Below are 26,674 nucleotides of genomic sequence, written 5' to 3' on the forward strand. Positions count from 1 at the left end.
GGAATAGCAGAGGCTGCTGTGAGTAGGTGAGGATGAGAAGCGGATTTGAGGGGCCAGGGACAGTTTAGAAGCTGGAAATAAATGACAGTAGCCACTAGGCTAATTTGCACATTCTAGTCTAGGTCTTTTTTTTTTTTTTTTTTTAAATAGTTGACATTACTACAGATGTCCCCAATTCCCGCCCCCTTTGTCTACCTCCACTCAGCCCCTGTCCCCTCACCCCTACCCCTGGCTTCACCACACTGTTGTCTATAGTCCACGGTCCGGTCTAGGTCTCTGGGCAGAGGTAATACCAGTGTACAACTGCATCCAGAGAGCTATGGAATCACCCAAAGGCTTCAGCAGGGCTCTGATGTCATAATGACTCTCCTCTTCTCTGCTACCTTATCTTTGAATAAAGTTTTAGAAACAGTCTGCACCAAACTTGTTCTTGTTAAGAGTACAACCACCTGGTGGTAAAACAGGAAACCTTTCCCTTTAAATAACTATACATTCATAAATACCAAAGAAAGAGTTAGAAAAATAAATTATTCAACACTGACATTTTATTTTTTTGAACTTTATCATTTTTACAAAACAAAAGGCAGGTATCAAAAACAGCAGAGTTTACAGGATTTCTGCACCAGTTTTCACATAAGCCAGTGATTACGAAACTGGTGTTCAATGTAAATACTAAACACAGGCTGATTTCCCTCTTGGTCATGTGCATTTGGGGGGCTGGTTCTGGAGCTACTGAATAACAACTTTTTATAAGCACCAGTCATTTTCTGAGAACTGATTTGGTTTGTCCAACAAAGTAAACACTTTTTGCTGTGTGGCATTTTCTTCTTTTAAAAAACACTGAGTTAAAATATAGAATGTGTGTTTGGATCTGAACCAAATCTTTTGAGATCCCAATTACCCTGAAGAACACTGAAGACATTTATAGGGCATATTCAATACTGGTTATATACCTCATCATGTTAAGGCAGCTACTATAGTTCTAAGAAAAATAGCATTTCATCCAGAGGCTGCCCAGAGTTTGAACTACATCATAGTTTCCATGTCCTTTCTGATGTGGAGTAGTTTTCCCAAATACGGCCATATTATTGAAACAAAAGTTTTATGCTCATGCCCAATTTGCTCTGGTATTTTATAGAAACATAGTGTAGAGCAAGATTCCTTGCTCTGGACCCTGGTGACCACAAAGAAATCGAGAGGCCATGATCGTTGGATGCTGAGAGGAGAAGCATACTTAAACTCACATAATCTGGAGGCAGAAACAAAGCTGGAACTTGGGAGCGGTGTTCACCTACGACTAATTCCAGAAAAACATTTTGCTTAAATAAGGGAGGTATGGTCCAGTTTTGCAATGTTAACAGCTGCCAGTCTCTCAAACATATTTTTTATAAGGATCATTTCCTGGCTAGCAACGAGTTAGGAAATCGGCATTAAATTCTCATCAAATTTATCACTATTAGTCAAAAACAAAAAACAGAAAAACAAAACCCACCAGCCCATAGAGGTTAACAATTGCACAGTTAAACCTGAATGTAAATTATACTATGTACAGACTGGTATTCACATCACTGAAATGGTTTTGCGAGCATGACACGCTCCTGTTGAAAAATCCCCTGTACATCATTCTCAATTTTCATGAAAGGAAAACGGACACATAACTTTCTTCTTTACAGATATGAAAGAGGAAGCAAGAAGGCAAAGCTGAGAGAAACAGATGCTACCCAAAGGGCCACGGTGGCATTTGGTTGTTTTGGTCTTTGTACCAGCAACTTCCACACCCACAGAGAGATCCAGTTCCTGCTGGACTACACGGTTTTCCTGGCAGTCAACACTCGAACAATGGACCCCACGCCTCCAGCAGCAAGCGCCTGAAAACAAACCAAATGTAAATGTTGATGGCAACATGAAGAATCCATCCTCATACCAAGTCAAACATTTTTCTTAAAGAAGGCTGTGTACAGCTATTGATTTTGAATTCACTAATTTTCATATTTCTTGAGAACCTATTACACACCAGGGACATTCCATGAGACACAAATTTATATTCTAGTATGTTGTTTTCACTCAAACACACAGACAATAACTGCTGAAAACCTGAGTTTGGGGAATTGTAAGATGTTAGAGAATATATCCCTTACCTGTGGTTGGTTCTATTTAAATGTTACATTGTTCATATTTACACCAGCTTAAGAGCTGGGTATTAAACATTATTTTACCCTTTGTTGCTTAAAGCTAAAATGCCTTCTACCCATTTTTCTTTGACGGATAGTGTACTAGCATCTGCTTACATGACAAAATAAAATGCATAAAAACTGTAAAAAATCTTTAAGAATACTTGATCCATCCCCGATTTTTAAAAAAATTGTGGTAAAATATATAACACAAAATGTGCCACTTTTAACCATCCTTAAATGTAACATTCAGTGGCACTAATTACATCCACAATACTGTACAGACATGGCCACTACCTATTTCCAATACTTTATCAGCCCAAACAGAAACTCTGTACCCATTAAGCATTAACTCTTTATTCTCCCTTCTCCCCAGCCGCTAGGAACCTCTAACCTTCTGTCTCTATGAATGTGTCTATTCCAGATATTTCATCTAGATATTTCACTGTGGAATCGCACAGTGTTTGTCTTTTTGTGTTTGGCTTATTTCGCTTTGCATGTTTTCAAGGTTCATTCATGCTGTAGCATGGATCAGAACTTCCTTTTGTTCGATGAAAAAAATTTCTATTTTATTCCATTGTATGTATGTAGCACATTTTGTTTATCTGTTAACCTGTCAATGGTTGTTTTCACTTTAGGCCGTTGTTAAAGAATTCTTGATTTTTATTACTCATTTTCTTTTCAAAGTTCAAGATTATGTTTACTAAACAATAATCACTAAATAAAAGTGGTGCAAATTAGACTCTCTTAAGACTAAGACTAGTAAGCCTAAATCTAAACTTTCATTTTCAGGCGTTTATTTGTAATAACAAAGATTTGTAACCAAGAAGTCAAATTATTTAGGCAAGAGGGGCTGGCACTGTTATTCTCTATCGTAAAGGAGCCAAGTGCTATAGCTCTGTAATTCCTAACTTACCTTTTCGTGCCACTGCAATAACACCGCACTGCTATTGTCAGAGGGGCTCTCGAAGCCTTTATAAATATACTTCATTAGGAGATCCACACCATTCTTGTCCAGGGATTGAACTGCCTTTTCAATATCATTAGCTTTAAAAGAGATGAGCACCTTCAAGACAATGCTGCCCGCCCGATCCTGAGGGTAAATAAATAACAACATTTAGACATGTGTGTGGGGTTACAGTTTGCTTGCAAAGGCCACCCTAGAAGGTGACATGAAAGAGGAAACCTTGGGGATATCTGAGGGAAGTATTTCAGACAGAAGAAAGAATGAGAGCTGTTAGTGTGTGTTTAAGGAACAGCGCAAAGACCTAAGGTGGCTGGGGCGGAACGGTGGGAGGAGAGCAGGACAAAAAGTGAGACAGGATATGGAGAGACAGATCATATAAGCCCCGCAGGCCACTGTGGGGACTGTGGCCTTCATACAGAGAAATGACATAACCTGTCTTACATCTGAACAGGCCCAGTAGGCTGCCATGTTGGGAATAAGCTGGGGCGGGGTAACTGGTACGAGGACAAGGCAGAAGCAGGAAGATCAGTCAGGAAGTTATTGCAATAACAGAGGCTGGTTTTGGCTAGCACGGCAGCAACGGGGGTGGTCAAAAGGGGTCAGCTTCTTGACATATTTGAAGGTAGAGCTGAAAGAAGATTTACTTAGAGATAGATGTGATAATTTACCAATTTATTCAATCCAGATTTCAAAAAATCTGCTTTGAACCATCCTTCAGAAATAAGTTATCAATAAAACTTACTTTAAGGGTCATGTCTATAGTCAAGAGACTATAGATGTAAGATATAGTGACCTTCATTTATAATGATCTTTTTTCTTTTTTTTGATAAAAGATTGTTCCAACAGTAAAGTTATTTTTTTCCCCATCAAGCCAAGCAAAGGGAACACTAAATTTACCCTTTCAATAATGGTCAGGATTTTACAGAATGTTTCTACCACCTATTGTTACCTTCAGTTTAAAGACTTTCCAATTACCAATTTAGAAAAATGTCCTTGCCTCCAGAGCTATAACCTCCTACCCTCAAACTGATTCAAAAACCACTCATACAAAAGCAGAAGGTGGTAAAATGAAAATTTCAGTGATGTTCCTCACAACTTTTAAAAACCAAATAAATATTTCCCCTTATAAAAGATTATGTTGCCTAGATAATTATCATGTACTTACCTAGTTATTACTAGTATTCGACTAAGGAGATTCCAGGGGCTCCTAGGATGTATGAATAGCTATGAACAGTGGGGTCAATGCTCTAGGCTTCTTTTTAAACACTAAATAACAATGTAAATAGGTTCTTAAGAATTATTGAAAGACTGCTGCCGGGAATGTAAGTCACACAAGTTTTCTGAAGGGCAATTTGGCAACACCATCTGTAGCAAAAGCCTTAAAAAAAGTGCACTCTAAAATCCAGTGCTTCGCTCCTAGGAATTTATTCAAAGGATATTAAGAATTTACCAAAAATTGTTCACTTCAGTACTATTTTTAATAAGAAAAAAGGGTCAATAATCTAAATACATGACTAAAGGAGATTAGTTACATAGAAACTGCAGCCTATCTATATGCAGACATCATGTACATTGCTATACAACTGAAAAAGGTTATAAAATTCTATTTTTATTAAAAAAACAGCAACAGTCATAGAAAAACTGTGCGCGTATATAGCGACACCAAAAAGTAATAATCATGATCTGGAGGTGGTGGGATTTGGGGTGATTACTTTTTTATCCCTTATACCTGAGTTTCCCATAATAAGTATTTAATACTTGTATAACTTTAATAAATCTTTAAAAAGCAAGCAAGTAGATCTGTTTACTTTGTAAAAGTTTTACTTATTCTTCAAGCCTTTCTTCAAATTTGTCCTGTGGCCTCCTCTAAAAACACACAGAAATGATCTCTGTCATTTGAACTTAGTGTGCCTACCAGGCAGCATTATCATAACTCAATCTGACAGTGTTATTTTTCACATGTAAATTTTTAATCTACCAAACTGCATTGTAAGCTCTTCTGTATCAAAGAGCAAATAGTTAAAATATTTGTTGATTGAGTGACACTGCAGAGGATTTGGGTAAGAATGCTAAGGTATCAGCAGAGATCAGTGACTCACCTTCACGGCCTGACTCTTGGTGTTGATAGGGGGGTTTTTCAGAGCTGCCTGTAGGGCAGCTGTCATGTTTCCTGTGGTGGAGGTTAAGGGGATAGCAGCAAGAGGCAGCCCTCAGGAAAGCACTGCAACTCCCAGGAACCATTGGTTCTTATGACTTGACTTTATGCATAGAAAGGAAAATCACTATGGTCATCATGTTCAATATTGGAAAACTCAGTATGTTGGTTTCAAGTATGTCAATCAAAGATAAAATACTGACAACAAAAAAGAACATTAGATTTTTTTTTTTTTTTAAATAAAGACTGTTTGCTCCTTGGTTCTAATTATCAAATGAACACCTTGCTAACCTCTCACTTTCTAATAAGACACATATAGAAATATTATTCAATGATATTTATAAAAAACTTTAAACTATGTGTCATATTTATTAGGGTCCAAAATAAAACAGCCTAACTTCAACCAAAACATGCCTTTTTATGTGATTCTGACTGGAAAAACAGAGATCAAACTTTTGCTAGAATTATATTCTATATTAACTGAAATGCTAGTAGAAAATGATGGTAGATTACTCTAGTAATCTCAATGATATACATTAGTAATCTCTCAATGTGGATGAAAAGAGGCATTATTGAACACATAATTCAATGACCCTTAGGTGAGGACTTAACTCTCTGTGTTGGATATTTTCTCTCATATTTCATAAGGGTTATTCAAACTGTCTTAGGCCATACCTATTAAATTTAGTCTCTCTTTGAAAGCATCAGTGAGTTAGCATGTATGAGACCCGGAAGGCCAATCAGACTGTCAGAATGTACAGTCATTCCCCTAAAAGGAAAACCACACAGAGCTCACTTGTTCCTCCATCTGTAATGCCTAACATTTGTCTCTTCTGGTTCTAACAAGAGCAGAAGAGACACTATCTTTATAACCAGATCCACTATATGGATACAGCAGAACCATTTAAGAGTCATCTCATATCTAAATTAAATTAGTTTCACAAACATCATTCATTCATCACAGAGAATGTTTTTAGACAGAATAATGTTCACTACTTATTTTCCTAAAGAAAAAAACAACAACGTATGGTTGGTGGTAAGCTGTTATTTTCAAGATTTAATCGACTTCTAGAGAAGCAGGCCTTTTGTAGACTGGTTCATTTTTAAGACCCCAAACACTTAAGTATTTAAATAATGCAAAGCAGCAACAGCTAATTGTGAAACTTGTGGAAATCAAAGAAACATCTGTATGTTGATAAATGTTAAATGCTGTCTTTTAGGTGCCTTTAAGGACAGATATGGTTCCTATCAAATACTGTCACTCATCTATTTCCCCATTAGAATTTAATAGGACATTGACAAGGAAAGTCTACAAAGCCTTCCTTATGAATACATCCAAGAATAATTAGAAAAGAGTGGATTCAGTAATTGAGAATCTCTAAACTACAGCTTTGGTATTGCAACATTTACATTTTTCAAAATAAAGACCTGATGCAAATATTCAGTTATGAATATTCAAATATGCAAAACCAAAACCCAGGAACTGACAGCCACATTTTAACTAAAATGGTAACGATTTCAGGATTATAAAAATGGGTCTGCTTTGTACAAATAACTCATCTTCTATTTCATTCATTGGGGTTTACTTTAAATATTTCCAGGGATTCCCCACATGCATTCCATCGTTCTTTGCGCAGCGGGAAAAGCCTCCAAGCTTCCTTCTCGGAGTTTTGGTTGTTCTGTACTCATGCCCCTTCCTCTAGCTAACAAATTTCTGTGCAACCTGTATTTTGCCAAATACCTTAAAAAATTTTTTTTAGAAAGCCCAGGCTGGAAGGACAGAGGGCCTCATTCTGCAAACCGCCCACCTCTCCCAGCAAGGAATAAACTATCCTAACGCTACCAAAACACCACCATCACAACAAAAACAAAATCACTAAAGAAAGATGCCCATTCCTCCCCGCCAGAAATGTCTGGAGCTAATGTGACCCCAGTAAACAGTGTTCCGGGAGGAAAACTTCAGCGCCCGGCTCGGCCCTGATCCGCCCAGGTGCCGTCCCAGCGCCGCGAGGGCGCGGCCGGCACAGCCAGGGTCCCGGGGGCAGCGCCGGGCGCAACCTGAGGAATCCGGGCGTGGAAGGTGCGCCCCTGGGCAGGTGTCCAAGGCGGGCCCCGGGGTCTCGGGCGCCCGGGTGAGAACGGAGAGCCCTGCCCTCGGGATGGGGGATCCCCAGACACCGTCCCAGCCGCCGGCCGCTGGGGTCGCTCCGCGCCGGTCCCCGGGAGGGCCAGCCCTCTCCGCCCTGCAGGCGCGGGGTCCCGGGCCGGGGCCGGGCGGGGTGGCGAATGCAAGGATATTGCCGCAGACAGGAGTCCACCTCGCCCTCGTCGGGCCCGGCCTGCCCGTCGCCCCCATCTTCCTCGTCCACGAACTTGTTCTCGTCGTACTCATCCACGTCCACCTTCCGGAACCGGGCCGACGACACCGTGTTCTTCGACATCCCCGATCCGGAGCGGTGGCAAAGGCCTCCTCTAGGTGCTGTCTTACCCCGGCGAGCCCAGCCTGCCAGGAACCCGCAGCTCGGTGCCTTCACTTCCCTCTTCCGCTCTGGGGCGTCGCCGGCAGCCCCGGCTCGGGCGGTTCTGGGCCTGCGCGCTGGCCGCGCTCCTTCCTCCCCAGGTTCTCGCCCAGCTCCGGCCTCCCACGCCGCCCCTGCTCTCCCCCGGGGCGCGCGCGCGGGGGCGGGAGCGCGCTGGACGCAGGGCGCAGGCGCGGTCTCTCCGCAGGGCAGGGGCGGGGCGGAGCGAAGGGGCGGGGGCGGGAGGGGGCGGGACGGGAGGGAGGGCACACGGCGGGGCGGCGGACGGAGGGAAGAGGCAATTGGGCGGACAACCGAGTCACGTGACCCCAGGGGTTTCCATAGAAACGCTTCTCTGCGGTCCAGTCCAGGAGGTCTGAGGTTGGCGGCGATGGGCGCTGGGGGCGGGTGGCCTTGTTTCTTGCTGTCGCCGCCGCTGCCAACGACCTGTCATCCGGGTCCTGCGTAAGGCCCGGCTCGGCCGGGCTCGGCTGTGAGGCGGGATGGACTGGCTGTCAGACCGAGTGCCCTGCAGCTGGCAGGGGTACGGGGCGCGGTGATGCGCGGCCGGGCGCCCGGCTTCCTTCCGCTGGTCAGAGACGTTGCTTCGGACCGCACGCTGCCCGTGGCTGCGGGCCCGAGCCGGAGCCCCTTCCCGGGGTTGGAGCCACGCTGCGCGCCCAGCGGGAGAGACCCAAGGACGGAGTGGAGAGGTCACGCCCCGCCGGTCCCCGCCGTCCCGGCGCCGCCGCGGCACCGCAGAGCCTGAGCGAGGTATCCCGTCCGCGGGGGGAGGGGCTGGGCCGGCGGGCGGGCGGCGCTTGGAATTCCGGGGCTGTGTGGAGCGAGCCTGCTAGAAAAGCTGTGGAGGGACGAGTTACGCGCCCCGGGGCCGAGGGGGAGCAAAATGTGTAAGAATGGGTGGAAACCGGGTCTTTCAGATTCACGTTGGTGACTTAAGATTTCCAAGCTCGCTCTAGGCCGGCTTTTAGTTTTGTTTGCCATCCGCGTTTCTGAGAGCAGAGCTCTTACTGAGGAGGGAGAGGGACTAAAACGGAGCCAACGGTAGCTGTGCCGCAGGACTAACGCTGAAGTATGAATATTTTCAGAATAAAATTGACCGGGACACCCCGCCAGGCCCGGTGTGATCCCACCGCCCGCGGGAGGCCGGCGCCCCAGCCCGCGCCCCAGCCCGCGGGGTCTTCCCCGCGCTGCGCTGGGAAGGGCGCCGGGCTCCGAGCTGTCGGCCCTGGCCGCGTCTCCGCCCTCTCACACGGCGATGGCGGGCGTGCCGCTTCAACTTCTGAATCTCAGGCTCCCCGCTGCTAAAGCGGGTGAATGATGTGTACGTAACAGGGCTGCTCTGAAGCTCTAAGTGTCTACACAGATGTGAAATGCGTGTTACCTGTGCACGGATTTTGGCACCAGCCGTGCAAACTGCTTCATGATACACTGTGTTTTACCTTGCCCCCTGGGAGAGATGGCAAGGTTCTGGAGAGCAGAGGCTGTCGTATATTTATTTTGTATCTTCCTTGGGGTCTGGAAGGTACTCAGTTATTCCTTGATGAGTGAATAAAATGTGAGAGGCACGACAGTTTGAGAAACGCACTGAGATTAATGGACCAGTAAAAAGAAGGAAAAAAATCTCAGTATCAAATATTTGCTGGACATAGGAACATGCATATGTGTATATGTGTATACATACATATGTATGCATGTATATATGTATATAATACATACATACATATATATATATATAGAGAGAGAGAGAGAGAGGTGGAGAGAAATAGAGACAGAGAACCCTCAGGAATGCATTTTCTCTTCTTGGATGGAAGAAGCGATGTGGCATTTTTCTTTTCCCAATTAAATTAACCTTCTATAAGATATATCATTTAGGTGATGAAGCAACAGTTCTTTAAATTAACATTCAAGTTATGAACAAACATGCCGGTAAAAAAATTCCCCCAAGGACTATCTTAAGACAGCAAAGGAACATTTTCTACCTGTTGGTAGTCTTTATTTTAAAAAGTCTTACAGTAAAGTATCAGATAATTACTTTGGTGAATGACATTATATAACTCAGAATAAAGATTTTTAAATATTTTTTTCAGTTTTAATTTTTTGCTAACTTTCGTAAGAACTAAACAATTGCACTTTTTGTTCTTCTAAGTCAAGGTGGTTTTTTTTTTTGAAGAGAAAATTGAACATTAGAAGCACTATTGAGAGCAAATGGAAGAGCTAATACATCCCTTCTCTTACATTTCTCTTCTTTTGTATTAGGTCTTACTTAGGAGATTTCCTTATTATCTCATTTTAGAATTGGGAAAGAATCCCAGAGTAGAAATCAACTTAAGGGAATAGTGAGGGGAATTAAAAAATTGAGTTGTTTAAGGGTATAATTGTTTTGATTGCTCAGAATTTTGCTCCATATGTTGAATGTGTTAAATACAATTAATTCCCAGCAACATAATGCATATTACATGTGAAATGTAATAATGCCAAAAAATGTGTTTTTCCAATGCAGTCTTTTCTATTGTCTAACACTAAGTACCTCGTACATAGTAGATAATCAACATTTTTATTTAATGAATTAATAACCTAACAAAATAATTTTGGATTCATATGCAAAAATTGAGTATTTCTTAATGAACATGTTAATTACCTCTTTAAAGCATTAAGGAAATTTCTGTGTGTATGTGAAGAAACCTGCCCTTAATTATCTTTTAAATAGAAAATTATACATTATTCCACTTCCTTGCAAATTACAACATGTTACTTCATTCATTGTAGGTGATATTACTCTCCCTATTTTAACTTTCCAAAGAAATGCTTATCCCTGAAATAAAGGATACATAAAGTTTTAAGACATTTTATTTATTGTGCAAATAACCTGGTTTGGCTCAATACTGAAGTAAGACTGAATGAGAATTTCCTTGAGGTTAATGCTGCATGATAGTATATAGCTTCTTCTTATTTTCTGTGATGATGCAAACAGCAAATGACCTTTTTAGTTAGAAGAGGTTTTGATAAAACTATTTTATAATAGGCTTTCCCTTTCATATATTTTAAACCAAGTACTCTATCTACAAAGAGCTTCTTTCCCCCACACTTGCCACTCAGTCCTTAACAATTCAAGACCTTGAATCCTACAGCGTGGCAGGATTATTATTTGAAATGACAGTGAACTCAGTGTTAATCAGATATGTCAAATGCATGTTATAAATATAAAATAAATAAATAAATTTCAGTTCTGGTAATGATGATTTAATTTCATGGTTCTCTAGCAACATAATTACTATAATAGAAAAATATTTTTAGCATGTTACTCATACACTATATTATGGTTTAATGTTTTTACTTAATGTCCAAATGAACTGGTTCTAAACTTCAAGTTGTTTCTTTGTGATTAATTTTAGCTTTACACAATTTTATGATTACACATTAAGGTGGAGTAATAGGATGAACTATTTTGCAATGAGACCTTTATTTCTTTATATATTAGTACTTTAAAAACTAAAAAAATTTAAATCTGTACTCTTGTCTCAGGAAAAAATTTAGTGCTAAATGAGAGAATGAACCTTGTGTGTCAAACATTTTTGTGAATGGGAACTATATTTCTATAATTTGTTTACCTGCTTATGATAATATAAAGGGAAGCTATGGATTTGCAAATTTACTTATTCCATATTCTTTCCCACTACTGGGATCTGTTATTAATGCTAACAGTTGCTTTAAGGTTACATTTCTTGTCATAGTATGCAAGCATAATATTTGAGATAATAATTTACATCTTCTTTTCCATTATCTATATTGCTTTTATTTTTCTTACCTTATTGCATTAGCTAGACTCCCACAACAGTGTTAAAAAATTGGGTGATAGTAGGCCTTTCTTCTTTGTTTCTATTTTAATGGAAATGTCTGTGGTATTTTACCAGTTAATATTTTCTATTGCTTTATGATCGTTAGGCATAATGACTGAAATTATCAAATGCTTTTTTTTAAATCTAATAAAAATCATGTAATTTTTGATCTTTTAATTTATGAATGTAATGAATTACATTTATATATTTTTCTGCACTAAACCATTCCCACATTTCTAGAATAAACTCTATTTGGTTACTATTTTAATAGCTTGCTAGATTTGATTAGTGTTTGTTTTGTTTATATGATATATGTATAAGTCAGATTGGTTCATAGTTTTATTTGTGCTGTCTTTATCTTGTTTTAATATTAGGGTTAGTCTAGCTTTGTAAGATGAATTGAGAAGATTTCCACCTTTTTCTTTCTTTTTTTCCTATGCTCTGGAATAGTTTGAATAACAGAAAAGTTGGTGTGCTATTTTTTCTTTGAAAGTTATGGAATGTGCTTACAAAATTATCTGGGCTTGCTAATATTTTTAGAGGTAGATCTTTGACCATATTTATCTTTTGTGGTTATTGACTTGTTTGGTTTTCTTTCTCTTTTTAGTCAATTTTAGAATTTATATTTTCTTAGTAAATCAAGCATTTAATCTAGATTCTCAACTTATTGGCAAGAAGTTGCAAAAAATATTTTCATATAATTATTTTAGTTTCTTCCATGACCATAGACATATATGGTGTTTCTCATCGCTACTATTAACTATTTAAGCAAAATATTAAAATCAACATTTTTTCTCCTCTAAACCTGATTGTCACAAATTCTAGAAACATACTTTTACTTCTTATAGAAAATAGTCATCAGACTTATAGTTTTGATAGACTTTGAAAGATCTTACAATTCCTATCCTTTTCTATCTATCATCCTGTTAAAATTTTATTAATAATAGCAAACACTTGATGGATGTTTGTTTGTTAGACACTTGGTTAATAAGCCTTTTACTGTACTTATATTATTTAATCCTCAGAGTGGCTCTAGGGCCTAGGAATTAGTGTTCCCATATTACGGATAAGAAAATTAAGGCTCAGAGAGATGAGGTAACTCAACCAATGATACTCAACTAGCAAGTAGCAGAATGGCATGGGAATTAGGACTGTCAGATTCTGAAGCTTGTGCTTTTAATCACTCCATCGAACTATTATTCTGATAAATGCCATTTTAGAGCAGATAGAGCTGAAAGGAACCTTAAAGATGATCTTGTGCATTTCTCTTGTTTTTCAGATCAGGAAATAGAAACTACTTGCCTAGGGCCATGTATTTTTATGCTCTCTTAATAGTCTCTTGTCTAAGTCTTGACTATATTGGCCTGAACTCATGACCTGTCAGTAACATTCTTCTTCCTAGCCCCAGTCTTAACTAACCAGTGCAAAAGTTTAACTGCTCCAAGCACTTTTCTTTTCTATAGTTCTGGCCACATCTCTTCCGTTGTTATATACCATTGGTATCCAGGTTCACATTTGAAATACAAATTCATCACAAATTTCAGAATATATTTCTAACTAGATCTTTCATAGCCTGATTGATATTGTAGTCTTCTTGACCACTTTGGAGACAGATATCATGGCAACTAATTGGATCTACTCTTTTTTTTTTTTTTTTTTGAGGAGCCCACAAGGTGGGCAGGTCTCTCCCACTGAAAGAAGCTTCAGAGCTGGATCCGAGGCCTCCCAGACTTGCTGACGCCAGTAGCCGAGTCACCCACCTGGATCTATTCTTATAGTTATCAGAGATGCTGAATTTGTCATGTTGGGGTCTTTTTCAACTTTACACACCAAATTGTAGACATGATTTTATGATCTAATAAAATTAAAAAGTACCTCCTTAAATAATAATTACTATGTACCCCAAATACAATTATATTCCAATAATTCTATTAAAAAGTTAAGCTTAACAATAGAAATTTCTTTTAAAATTTTTATTTATTTTAATCACAAGATAAATTCCTATTTTAAACATTTTTCTTTTCTTTAAAGAGGGAAGTGAGGCAGCAAATGTGAATTAATGGAATATAAGCAAAGTGGTTTAATGTACCTGCTCAGAGGGTTAGTCAAAGAGCACTTCATAGAAGTGTGTTTTGAACAAGAGTTTAAGAGAAGATATAAGATATGCACTGGTTAAAAAGAAGTGGTCAGAAAAAAGGGAAGTAAAACCAATTTTGCACTGGGAGCTATATCAGAAGAAGGGGGAATGGATGCTAACAATAAAAAATATGTCCATTGCAGGAGAGTTAAGGCCACTTGGCTGGAATGGAGAATAAATTCCAGGGATTGGTAAAGTTTTGAGATGTAGATTCAGAGCTTTGCTAACCATATTTTGCCTGGATATTGTGCTAGATCCTAAAAGGAAACTAAAGAAGTGAAAGAGACTGCACTTGGCCTATAGGAACTTATAATCTTGCTAATGAGACAGGGCAACAGAGAAGTAGAGGAGGAGCCTTGAAAGCCAGTAAGAGTAACTTGGCTGTTACATGATGTGTGATGGAAGGAGTCTTTGGAGAGTCTCATGTGTCATCGTGCCTCTATCATTTGCTCAGGAGGGAGAAGTCTGAGCTGGGAAAGATCAAGCTGAGCAGGTGGCTACATTTCAAAAATCAATTTTTGTAGCTATAGCTAATCAATTAGCAAAAGAGCTTTTACCCCCACGCAAAACTATTTTGAATCACTTTAGGGAAAAAAAAAAAGGGCTGCCTAAAATCTTCTGTCCACAATGAACAATTAGTGGAAATTCACTGGTTTGCTTTTGCAAACAGCCCTGAATGCCAGTAAATTCAGGATGTTTCCCAATTTTATAGTAAATTTTTATACTAAAACCAGTTTAGGAAGCTATTTAGTCCATCAGCTTTTTTAGTGGAAAGATGATATGGGGAGACCGGAATAATGACATTTTCTTTTTTACACCAAAATATGAGCAAGGTACTGATGGCTCCACTTTGACACGGTCATTTTCAAAATAAAGGAAAGATATTAAGTTGCTTATGGAAAACATTTTGGATTATGTTTAAAATAGTGTAGCTTTATAATAGTTGAGATGGTGAATAATTCAGGTTTTGCCTTTAGTCTATCATTTTATCTCCATCTTGGGTCATACCCAGGAGAGAAAGTTTCCAGATTTTTGTTGGCTATCTTACCAGACCTCTGGTAGCTGTTTGGTCTTATGTTGTAGGAATGTAGATTTTATTTCTTCCCTTTCTTTTTCCTCTTTCTTTCATCTGTCTTGTCGCTACTTAGGGACTGTTCTGTGATCTCCACTGTCCCCACCGGCACTGTGAGCGGAGGCCTTCGGAGGTCCTTGCTTTCCTGGAGTGACATCTGAGGCATATTTAAGTGCCTCACGACGTTCCTGGGTTTATATGGGTTTTGACCCACTCGGATTGGCGGTAGGTCCCTGAAAGGCACCAGCACAAAGACGACAGGGACCCTGAGGTCTGGTGCCAGGCTGGGTTGTGGTTGTCCGCTTGTCGTTTGAGGAGACTGTCCCGGAAAGGCACTGCTGGAGCGGTAGCTCTCGAAAGCTGCCTGAGCGCTCATGTCCCGACCCTCTTTTGTCGGAGGAAGCACATCAGTGAAATAAGGCACCACCCCTGTAATGGCGTTGATTTCACACGCGTTGTGCCTGTCAGCCAGCGCCCTCCCGGGTAAGATGGGCTGGAAAACAGCCGATCCCAAGACGCCGCTCACAAAGTTGTTGAGGAGAAAATGCCAGATCCCGCCACTTATTGGGCTCAAGGTGACCTTGGGCCATAGACTAGCCAGGCTCCGGAGAGCTTCGCGGTTCCACGCCGAGGCAGGAAACTCAGGGTCAGTGTGATAGAGCTGAGAGAAGTAGATACTCAGAGTGACATCCGGGTAAGCTACCAGGAAATTGTACATTTTGCTGATGCAGCAGTGGTCAGCTTCATTGCAGGGGGAGTTGCTGGAGTACAGGATGATATGCCTGATGCCCTCGTTATTGCACATGGCCCAGTCAAGGTAGCCGTTGGTCTCGAATAGCATTGACTCCGGGTGGGTGGTGTTCGCCGTGCAGCTGCTAGCGTGACCCTTTTGCACCAGGCTCCCAGTAGAAGTTTTCAGTTCATAGAACGTGAGGTGTTTTGTTTGAGGACATGTTGGCCCATAAGGGAATCCAAAAATCTGATGGAATTCTGAGTAGGAAACCCTTGTTTCTTCACCTGTCCGAATGTGGTAAGGACAGTTGGAGCAGTCTAGAGAGAAGCTCAGCCAGTAATAAGGCTTCACTATTGTTCCACGGTTGGCTAGGTGCTCCTCGTGTAACGGCTCCATCGCTGGTGTTACTGCCGTCTAGCTGCAGTCCTAACCAAGGGAGGGAAAATACACGTAAAACCAGTGAGGGAGGAACTAAAGGCAGTGCATGAATTTACTGAATCATTTTTCTTTAAAGCAGGGGGCGTGAGAACCATGGTAGCATCTTCGGGTCTAAGAGATAATGACATATATCTATAGATTAGAAAGCTCGGGATGCATCTTTACTGGGACTCCTAGGGAGTGGGGAGGAGACCAAAGAGAAAGGCATCACACAGTACCTGTTTCATAGATTCTGGGGCGGTAGAGCATATGGGTTAATGGTGAAAGTCCTGGAAACAGACCGCCTTGTTTCAAATCAGGGCTCTGCCACTTACCAGCTTAGTGATTTTTGGCAAGTTATCTAACATCGGGGAGCCACAGCTTCCTTGTCTGTAAAATGAGGCTAAGAATAGTTCCTACCTCATAAGATTGTCTTGAGGATTGAATGACAGAATAAATGTACGATGCATTATTACATGCCTGACACAAGTAAGGACTCAATAAACACTTAGCTCTTAGTAATATCAGTGCACGTCCTAGGGTTATCTGGATGACACTTGTTTAGGAGTGTCAAAGGAATAAACGGGTTTTGCATTTTGTGCATAATGTTCTTCATTTGTCTCTTTTCTGAATATGATAGTGTCTAACATATCGTGCAGAGGGTTTTGAGTGTGCTTGTGTCTCAAATCAGCTATTTCTTTGAATCATTGGCAATAAGTTGGAGTGGTGAGCCTTTTGGGAGTAGGATCATGGAGTCTATTCAGCTGCTAGAGACTTCTTGTAGAAGTGCCAGGTGAGTATTCTTTGGGTTGTGGATAGACATTCATCAACATTTGAGAGTTTTATTTCCAGGGGGTGGGTCTTGTTAGAGCATTTTGGAAACTTTACTATTCTAAAAGCACATATGGTTCTTTAGGATATTTCATACAGTTTCTGGGATGTTAAAAACAAAAAGCTGAGATCTTTGAGTAATTATTTTTCCTTTAAAAAATATTCCTTCATCCTGGCCGGCATGGCTCAGAGGTTGAGCATCGACCTAGGATCCAGGAGATCGAGGGTCAGTCAGGGCACATGCCTGGGTTGTGGGATTGATCTCCAGTGGGGGATGTGCAGGAGGCAGCTGATCAGTGATTCTCTCATCATTAATGTTCCTATCCCTCTCTCTTCCTCTCCCTTCCTCTCTCTGAAATCAATAAATGTATATTTTAAAAAAATATTCCTGCCTGGCCGGGCGTGGCTCAGCAGTTGAGCATTGACCTGGGATCCAGGTGATCGGGGTTCGATTCCCGGTCAGGGCACATGTCCAGGTTGTGGGCTCGATGAATGACTTTCTCATCTCCCTCTCTATCTCCCTCTCTATCTCTCTCTCTCCCTCTCCTTTCCTCTCTCTGAAATCAATAAAGACATATTAAAAATATATATATATATATATATTGTAAAATAACTTTTTATTATACAAGAATTACATGTTTCTTGTAGAATTATTTTTTGTGTGTGTGATACTGATACATAAAGGAAAAATAAAAACTCACGCCAGCTTGTATCAGTTTACCTTTCCATTATCATTGACAGGCCTGTTCCCTTCAGTCTTTTTGCTATGTGTGTTTGTTATGCATAACATAAATAAAACCATGTTTTATATTTTGCGTTTTCACTTAGTATTATGTCATGAGCATTTCCCCCACATTATTAAAATTCTTCAAAAACCACAATATTCATGGCTAATTAGTGTTTTATTACATGACTATAGCATTCAGGTTCTTGTCTCTTATTATTATAAATAATACTTTGATGAGTATTTCTTTAAATAAATCTTCCATATCTCTATGTCTCATTGTCTTTAATGTACGTCACTAGAAGTCATATTATTAGGTTAGACTTTCACACATTGCTTCCTAGGAAAGTGTACCAATTCTATTGCATTCCCTCCATTGCTACTTATAACCAATTCCCTTTGCCAACTTGAGAATTTAAGCATCTCTTTGTGGCTATAATTTGTACCTTTTCAATCCCTAGTGAGGCTGAGCACCTTTCCACATGCTTATTGGTCTGTAGTATTTATTCTTTGTGAAATATATTTGATCCCTTCCCATTTTTTTGTTTGAGGTTTCCCTTATTGATTTGCGAGAACTCTTTATGTGTCAAGAATATTAGCTGCCATATTTGTTGCAAATATTTTACCTGGTTTATAGAGCCTTTTACTTGTGCTGATGGTATTTTTGATTGCACCAAATTTTTCATTTTTATGTGGCCTGATATTTATCCTTATGATTTATTTTTTAATATTGAGTTTAGAAAAGACTTTCCCATCAAAGAGGAGTTAAATATTTCCTATATTTTCTTCTAGTATATGTGGTTTCATTTTTTATGTTTAACATTTTATCCAGGCAACAAAACAGATAAAGCAGAAAATTTAAGAGAGATAAAGTGATCATTGCAAGAAAGTATATTTTTCACTTTTCAAAATCTAATTGCTTATTTCAGAAGCATTTATGATAGCCTCTTCTATGGAAACACTTTGATCAGCTCTGTCTTCCTCAACCCAGATCCCCTCATCATTGCTTTTTGATCTCCAGGCTGAAACCTGCAGAGTAACTTATATAATCCTGTCCTGGGCAGAAAATATTTTAGGGCCTCAATCCAGCTCTAGATGGAATGTGACTTTACTCATGTCACCATCATCCTCATGCATAACACCTCTGCAATAATTCTGCCCACCACATACCTATCATAATCCAGATTTCTCCTAACCTCTGTCATTTTGACTTAGTCCATAGGATTGGGGGGTTGCCTCACTTCCTCCTAAGTGTATTTTCCTGCTGCAACTGAATTCCTGCCCTGGGACTTCCTAGACTTCACACAGCTTTTCCTCAGGCTTTGGACTCTTCCTGCTTAACCCTTGGCAATGGACCAATCACCTGGGATCTAATACCATCTCTTTCTTGACCCTGAGCATTGTTTTCTCCCAGCATCTCCTGCTTTCTGTCTTCCTCATTGGACTGGGTCTTTCTGAATATCAAAACTTGCTGAAACCAAGCCCAGAGTCTCACTCTCTTTTGAATATTGTGTCCGGGATGTGGCCTGCCATTGGGTGGCACACCCGATATCCAGGTTACTACTCAAATTACAATTTTAATTCACCCACAGAAAATTTACAGATTGGTTTGGCTAAAATGTTATGGAAGCATTACTTAGGGGCCCTTTTCTGCCTTTTTTGGGTGGATGGGTGGAGTTAACTCTATATAATGGTCCCAGAATTACCCTTTTGGGAAGCAGAGGTCTTTGTGTCTTTCAGGATAAAGGCAGTATGGAAAGTCCCGATTGCTTTCCCAAGCACTCCTTCCTCTGCACTCTTCCCCTCCTATGGCTATTTTAGCCACAAATGGTGTATCATCACTGCCCTTAAGGAAGTCTTGACGACTAGTGTCCTTGCATGGTGGAGGGAGCTCTAGAGTTTCATTCTCGCTGATGGCTTTTCATTGTCCACCAACGGTGGCCCCTATTGGCTAGGTCTTCACTTCTTCAGTGTGTTTTTTTTTGGGATGTGTTCTTTGATCTCCCTCATCTGAAGTGGGAGTGGGAGCAGGAAAGAACTCCTGCCCCCTTTGAGTTCTGACAGAATTTGTGGTTCATATAATCAATCAGGCATTGATCAGAGACTATCTCGTATTGCTAACTTTCGGTATCTGTCATTTCATTCTCTCCTAAGCAGGCAGAGACATGCTCTGGTTAGCCCAGGGCCTGCCTGGGAGACGATTAGCCACGGGCCGGGCTGGCTGAGACTTGCTTCCCCAGCGTCCTGTGTCCCTCTCACATAGTCCTTCTGCTCTGTCTGCACTTGGGAAGTGCCTCTTGCCCTGCACAGAGCAGATCGAAGGCCAGTGGGGAGTAGGGATCTGCATAACCCAGCTCCGTCATCGGCGTGAATGGCCTGGCCTGCAGCCGTGGGAGGACAGCTTGCCTTACTTGAACATAAACGAGGGCAATCTGCTTTATTCCCACCCCGCTAGGATTTAGTGAGTACTGCTAAAGCACAGTTTGCACCGGAGTAATTGAAGGATGGAGTTTGCCCTTCCCAATCTGTGTGCAATCTGTTAGCAGCTAAAAACAAATGCTAGCAGTTATAATTACCGTCATTCTGTCTCCAGGCTTGGATCACACGCCAGGTGTCCTGGGAGATGGTCCATTTTCTTCTTTTTCCCTCTTTAAGTTCTAGGCCCTGTTTCAAGTAGCTTCAGACGGCAGTTGGACTGTCAAGTTTCACCTCTTCTGTCGGTTTGTGTCTATTTCACACTTTGTGTCTATTAGTTCGTTTGAACTTTGCTGTCCCAAGTTAGAAAGAATTTGCTGAGGTGTGGCTGCTTCTAAGAACACTGTTGAATCGGTGCCATGGTAACGTTTGCAGAGTAGCTACTGCTAGGATACAGCTCTGACACTTATTACTTTATTTGCATTTCAAAACACCTGTTCCAAAGATGAAAATATACATGAATGCATATTCCAGTTTGGATAAAAGCGTAGTATCTGTTTAAATGAACGTGTTGGTTTTTCCCCCCCTCTGGCTGTAAGAATCAAGTTCCGAGGTCATGCTTCTCAGCACCTTTGACCTGATCTAGAATAAGTTCCAGGCTTGGTGTATGGACAAGATTTGTTGGTTCTGTGGCCTGTGGAGGCTCCAGGGCCTCTCCTTGGGAGGTGTGCCCTTCTGTGAGAGGGGAGCACCTGCGAGAGGAAGCAGAGACTTGACTTCCCCAAAGGGCGGTGCTCTCACTAACAGGCCCACAGGCCCCAGAGTGGGGGCTCTCTATGTTGTCCAAACCTGAGTTACTGTGTTGGCAATTTCCTTCCTCTTACAAGTTCCCGGGGAGAGCCTTGCTGTTGATATGTATGGGGTCCCCTCCAGTTTAAGACACAGTTGTGGCCATTTCTCTGCGGCTGGTAGAAGAGCCACTTGTCCTTTTCTGTTCATTCCCCTGTTCCCTTCATCTCCACACCGTCTCCTAGGACACTAGACATGGGGATCGTCATGATTCACTCTTGGATATTGCCTCTTTTCTCTCCCTCAGGCCCCTTGAAGGAGTGAGTGATGATCACTATTGCGTGTTTCCCTTAGTTACCACCAAGTTCTTACGCATATATACTGCTCTAAAAATTACCCATCCGAGATGATGGAGGCACCTAGAAGGTTTCCCACAGCAGCCTCACCAATTTTTCTTTTTCATGGTCAGACTTCCAGTGTCCGCAACAGCAACAGTCCTTTCTCCTCTAGAGGGCGCCTTCTAGGGAGCTATTTTATACTGGTCTCTGTGCCTTTTAAGGGCTCAGTTCTGTTTGCCTTCAGGCTTTCTTTGGCACATGCTCACTCTGTTGCATCCCATTCTTTTCCCATCATCTGCCACTGGTCACACCTTTACTGTGCCCATAGCTTGCCTCCAATTTCATAGTATCTCCTAACTCAGTGAACTTGTAAATATAAAGCCAAAAGCTGACCCTCAAAGTTCACCTTTTATTTAACTTTAATAAATGATATTCAATTAAAAAACATAGCCTTAAAAATGAGCCTCTATCCACTGGTATATTTACTAATTGCATTTTAGGATGATTTTTCGGGATAGGCAATTCCAAGTAGCCACCATTAAAAAAAAAATAACTCTATTGAGGTATAATTGCCAACTAAAAGTTACATATACTTAGGGTGTACAACTAGATCTTTTGATATATTTACACACTGTGAAATGATCACAACAATCTAACATATCTTCATAAAGTTATCTTTTTAGGGTGTGTGTGTATGTGAGAACACTTAAGATCTAACCCATTCGCACATTTCAAGTATACCGTACAGTAGTGTTAATGTAGTCACCATGTGTTTCACTAGATCTCCAGAACATATTCATCTTGCATAACTGAAACTTTATACCCTTTGACCAACATCACTCCTCATTCCCCTTCCCCAAGCCCTGGTAGCCACCATTCTACTCTATGCCTCTATGAATTTGACTATTTTAAATTCCACATATAAATTAGATCATGCAGTATTTGTGTGATGCTGGTTTTTTCACTTACTAATATGCCTTCCAGGTTCATCCATGTTGCTGCAAATGGCAGGATTTCCTTTTTTAAGGCTCAGTAATATTCCATTGTATATATATAGTACATTTTCTTTAACCATTCAATGTCATTTTGGTTGTTTCCATATCTTGACTGTTGTGAATAATGGTGCAATGGGAGTGAAGATACCTCTTTGAGATCCTGATTACAATTCTTTTGGGTAAAATATCTGGAAGTGGGCTGGCTGGATCATACGATAGTTCTATTTTAAATTTTTTGAGGAAAAGCCATACTGTATTCCACAATGGCTGCATCAGTTATATCCCCACCAACAGTATACAAGGGTTCCCTTTTCCATATTCTCGCAACACTTGTTATCTTTTGTCTTTTTTATAATGGCCATTCTTGCAGGTGTGAGGTGATGTCTCATTGTGGTTTTGATTTGCACCCCTCATAATTAGTGATATTTGAGCACCTTTTTATATATCTGTAGTTCATTTGTATGTCTTCTTTTGAGCAATGTCTAATCAAGTTCTTTGCCCTTTTAAAATTATATTAGTGTTTTTACTTTTTTTGCTATTGAGTTGTATGAGTTCCTTATTGCATGAGTTCCTTATTGGATATTACTCCTTACCAGATACGCTGTTTGCAAGTATTTTCTGCCATTCTGTAGGTTGCCTTTTCACTCTGTTGATTAAGTTTCTTTTGCTGGGCAGAAGCTTTTTAGTTTAATATAGTCCCACTTGTCTATTTTTGTTTTTGATGCCTGAGATTTTGGTATCATATCCAAAGTATCATCACTAAGACCAATGTCAAGAAGCTTTTTTCCCTGTTTTCTTCTAGTAGTTTTATGGTTTCAGCTTTTATGTTTAAGTCCTTAATCCATTTTGAGTTGTTTTTTTATATGGTGTGAGATAAGGGTCCGATTTCATTCTTTTGTATGAGCTACAATTTTTTAAGCCACCATTTTTTTACATCTGTGATGTATAGGAAAACTCGGAAGGAAGGTCAACTTTGCAAAGGTCCATTTAGGTTGTACAGATGACTTTTAAAACTGAATTTAGTCATAAGGAAATGAAGGACCTTGGTCCTGATTTCTGCTCACAATTCTTATTGCTAAGTTGACATTTACAGGAAGGGAGGAACTTTGAGGAAACATCTAACTTCCAAACAGACTCCTTTCTTCTTTCTGTCTTCCTTTGTTTTTCTGTCATGTTTCATCTTCATTCAGGTGAGTTACGATGTAAATTGTCTACATAAAAGTAATATGCAGGTATAATGAAGAAGCTTTACGAAGGCCAAACTCTCCTACACCTACATATGTTTTTAAAATACCCTTTTTCAGTTTAAAATGACAAAAATTGTTTCTAATCTATGTTTTGACATCCAATTTGAGATATATCCAAGATGGAATGTGTGTTGTTAGGTGCTGCATATAAGGTGACTTTCTCTTTGGGTGGCAAGAAGTAAAATAATTTATATTTTATTGCTAAAGGTTTTTACTTTTATTTGAATGTACTGAGGCCAGTTAATTACATAATTCATTGCTTTTGTAGCAATTAGGTTTACATTGAGTAATAATGTCATGTAGCATTCAGGTAGCAGTAACAAACTACCTAAACAAAACTGATGAGAAAAAGCAATCACGAAATAAAGAAGTGGACAGAATTCAGCAGATTTCATGGAGCTCAGTAAGGACTTAGGTGGAAAAGATGGGATAAGATAAGCATTAGGGTTGAGAGGAAAGGGAGACAAGAATGCAGAGGATGGATCTTCCAGCTTGGGGTCATAAGCCGAGTGGCCACAGGGTGGCAGCACAGTCTTAACAGCCAGGAAACTTTCTGGTGGATGACCCTTAGTTTGCTAAAACCAGACTTTCAGAATTTCTCCATGTTGTTTCCTCCCATTTTCCTAGGGAAACAAAAACAGATGTTTAGAATCAAAGGTAACTCCTAAAAATTAAGCTGAGGGCAAGTGCTGGGTGGAGGTATCATCTTTATTCCCAGAGGTATAGATGCTCTAAAAAAGGTTTCAAACTACCTGTGGGCAAGGACCAATTTAGTTTCCAAACCATAATACACTGGTCATTTTGTAAAATTCAATGGAAATGATTTTATAGAAAAAATAAACAAAAAAGACATAGGAAACATGAGCCCATTTAAAAATAACTAGTTCAACAGATTGCCCTGACTGGGAATCGAACCAGTGACCTTTGGTTCATGGGTCGACGTTCAACCACTGAGCAACGCTGGCCAGGCATTTCATGTGCTTCTGTCCCCCTTCAGTCACTATTAAAGAGTGATCCTGCTTACCTAAGTTCACTAAATTTTATAATACAAGTGATGAACTAAATGAAAATATCATTTGTGGAACCCATTAAAGTTTACTGAATGCCTTCTCTGTGCCCAAATTTTACATGCCTCACATCCCAAAGAGGTGGGTATTATTACAATTTCCATTTTACAGATAAGGAAACTAAGGTTCAGAGTGTTTAACTAATACTCAAGATAACATAGCTAGTAAGTGGTAGAGCTGGGATTTGAACGCAGAGCACTGTAAAACTCTTTCTTTACACCATAATTCCTCCATCACATCCTACTTTTTGAGCAAACAGAAAATAATTTCAAATTTATGACCTAGACTTAAGATAAGTTGGGGAAAATCCTATTTCAAAAGTGAGATAATGATAAAATCAAGACAGAGAAGAAAATGTAGAAAAATGATAAGATGATAAGTATGTAGAAGGAAACAGCTGAAAATGTTTCTGGCAAGAGGAAAGAATTTTTAAAAAATCAACTTTATCGAGGTATAATTTACATATTATAAAATACACCCATTTTAACTGTGCAGTTTTTTGAGTTTTGACAAATGTATGTTCTCATGTTACCACCATTATGGTAAAAATATAGAATGTTTCCATCAACCCCAAATTTCCCGTGGTCCTTCCTTCCCCAAGAATCACTCTCCCACACGGCTTGGGGGAGCTGCTGTCATTCTGCTGTCACTATAGATTACATGTGTTTTTTCCAAAGTGTCCTATAAACGGAATCATAAAGTATAAACTTTGGCACTTTTCGCTTATTTCTCAGCATGTTGTTGAGATTCCCCCATGTGATTGTATCTATCAGTAGTTTCTTTCTTTCTAATATTGTGTAATACTCCATTGTATAGATGTGCTATAGTTTATCTGTTCATCTGTTCCTGGACTTTTGTATTGTTTCTAGTTCAGGGCTATTATGAAAAGTTCCTGGGAACATTCATGTCCAAGTCTTTGTGTAGACGTGTGTTTCCATTTCCCTTGGACAAATACTTAAGACTGGAATTGCTAGGTTTACAGTAAATGCATCTCACCTTAGAGGAACTTCTCAAGTGGTTCAGAACAGGCCTCCCTAAGCTGTGCCACTTGGGCATGTGAATTATTTTGAACTGAAGGTGATTGAGACCCTGCGGGCTCACAAGAAACGTTTACTTCTCCCTTAAAGACTTTAAATTAGGGGCCTTTTCCATAATAAGAATCATCATGCTCGGCCGGGTGTGGCTCAGCGGTTGAGCATCGACCTAGGATCCAGGAGATCGGGGTTCGATTCCTGGTCAGGGCACATGCCCGGGTTGCGGGCTGCAGCCGATCAATGACTCTGTCATCATTGATGTTTCTGTCTTTCTCTCTCCCCCTCCTTTCCTCTTTCTGAAATCAATAAAGATATGTTTAAAAAATAAAAGGGTGGCTGTTAATCTTAAAAAAAAAAAGACTCATCACCAGAGATAACTTTTTGTGACTATCTCTAGGGCAGGGCAAACTTCTCATTACTGAACATCTGCTCCCCTTACAGTCCTGCAAATGACCCAGCCCCCCAAGCCCCAAGGTGCCTGACCTCATCCTTAGCTCAATATGTCATATACGCTTCCTTTCATTTTTCTGTCTCTGAACTTCTTATATATGAGGGTCTCTGACTTGCTCATGTATGTTGGGTTCCCATACATGAGTATGTAATTATATTTGGTTATTTTCTCTTGTTAATCTAATCTGTGTCACATAGGTTTAATTATTAGACCAGCTGAAAGAAGGGTAGAGGAAAGTCTCTTCCTCCCTAACACTGCCGAATTGTTTTCAAAAGTTATTTGTTATTTTATGTTTCCATTAGCAACAAATGGAAAGATATTCCAGTTGCTCACATCCTAGCCAACACTTGGTATTGTCAGTGAAAGGAAGTAATGTATCGCTTGTCATTTGACAGGGAAAGAATGAACTGTGGATGGGATTCTGTAGTACTCCTGTTTCTTCATTTGGATACTTAATTCCCAATAAATTTTCAAGGTCACCATACTTATCAACAAATTTGATATTTAGTTTATCATGCTTTCAGCTCCTCTTGTCCCAATTTCTTTCCAATGAAGTCACTAATAGCGCTGAACTTGGCGCTGAGCTGAGTTCAGTTCAATTTTGTCCCTCAGTTAAGACAGAATATGTGGAAGCTGAGAGAAAATATTATAGTCTTGGACTCAGTAGAGGATATGGTGAACTCTGAAAATCCTCCAAGTAGAAAATTGCCATTATCTCTTGAAATATTTTTCTCCTCCATTCTCTCTTTTGG

The 26,674-nt window shown here is 40.2% G+C and overlaps 3 protein-coding genes across 3 annotated transcripts in view; 1 reads left to right on the forward strand and 2 right to left on the reverse strand.

The window, feature by feature from the left end:
- Positions 1–523: 523 nt before the first annotated feature.
- ARPC5 (actin related protein 2/3 complex subunit 5) lies at positions 524–7,972 on the reverse strand. Its single transcript, XM_081120788.1, has 4 exons — positions 7,591–7,972; positions 5,238–5,309; positions 3,088–3,264; positions 524–1,868 (listed from the first exon to the last, which is right to left on the reverse strand). The coding sequence occupies exons 1-4, from the start codon at positions 7,732–7,734 to the stop codon at positions 1,806–1,808; spliced, it is 456 nt and encodes a 151-aa protein (XP_080976914.1). The 5' UTR covers positions 7,735–7,972; the 3' UTR covers positions 524–1,805.
- Positions 7,973–8,133: 161 nt separating this feature from the next.
- RGL1 (ral guanine nucleotide dissociation stimulator like 1) overlaps positions 8,134–26,674 on the forward strand; it is a 187,920-nt gene continuing 169,379 nt past the window's right edge. Inside the window, exon 1 of the mRNA XM_081122379.1 lies at positions 8,134–8,586. The gene's annotated coding sequence lies outside the window, so the exon portion shown is untranslated. The remainder of the gene's footprint in view (positions 8,587–26,674) is intronic.
- APOBEC4 (apolipoprotein B mRNA editing enzyme catalytic polypeptide like 4) lies at positions 13,657–20,406 on the reverse strand. Its single transcript, XM_081122381.1, has 2 exons — positions 20,163–20,406; positions 13,657–16,040 (listed from the first exon to the last, which is right to left on the reverse strand). Exon 2 carries the CDS (start codon positions 16,008–16,010, stop codon positions 14,904–14,906), a length of 1,107 nt encoding a protein of 368 aa, XP_080978507.1. The 5' UTR covers positions 16,011–16,040; positions 20,163–20,406; the 3' UTR covers positions 13,657–14,903.

The sequence above is a fragment of the Miniopterus schreibersii genome (genome assembly GCF_964146895.1).
Source record: "Miniopterus schreibersii genome assembly, chromosome: 19".
Classification (NCBI taxonomy): Eukaryota; Metazoa; Chordata; class Mammalia; order Chiroptera; family Miniopteridae; genus Miniopterus; species Miniopterus schreibersii.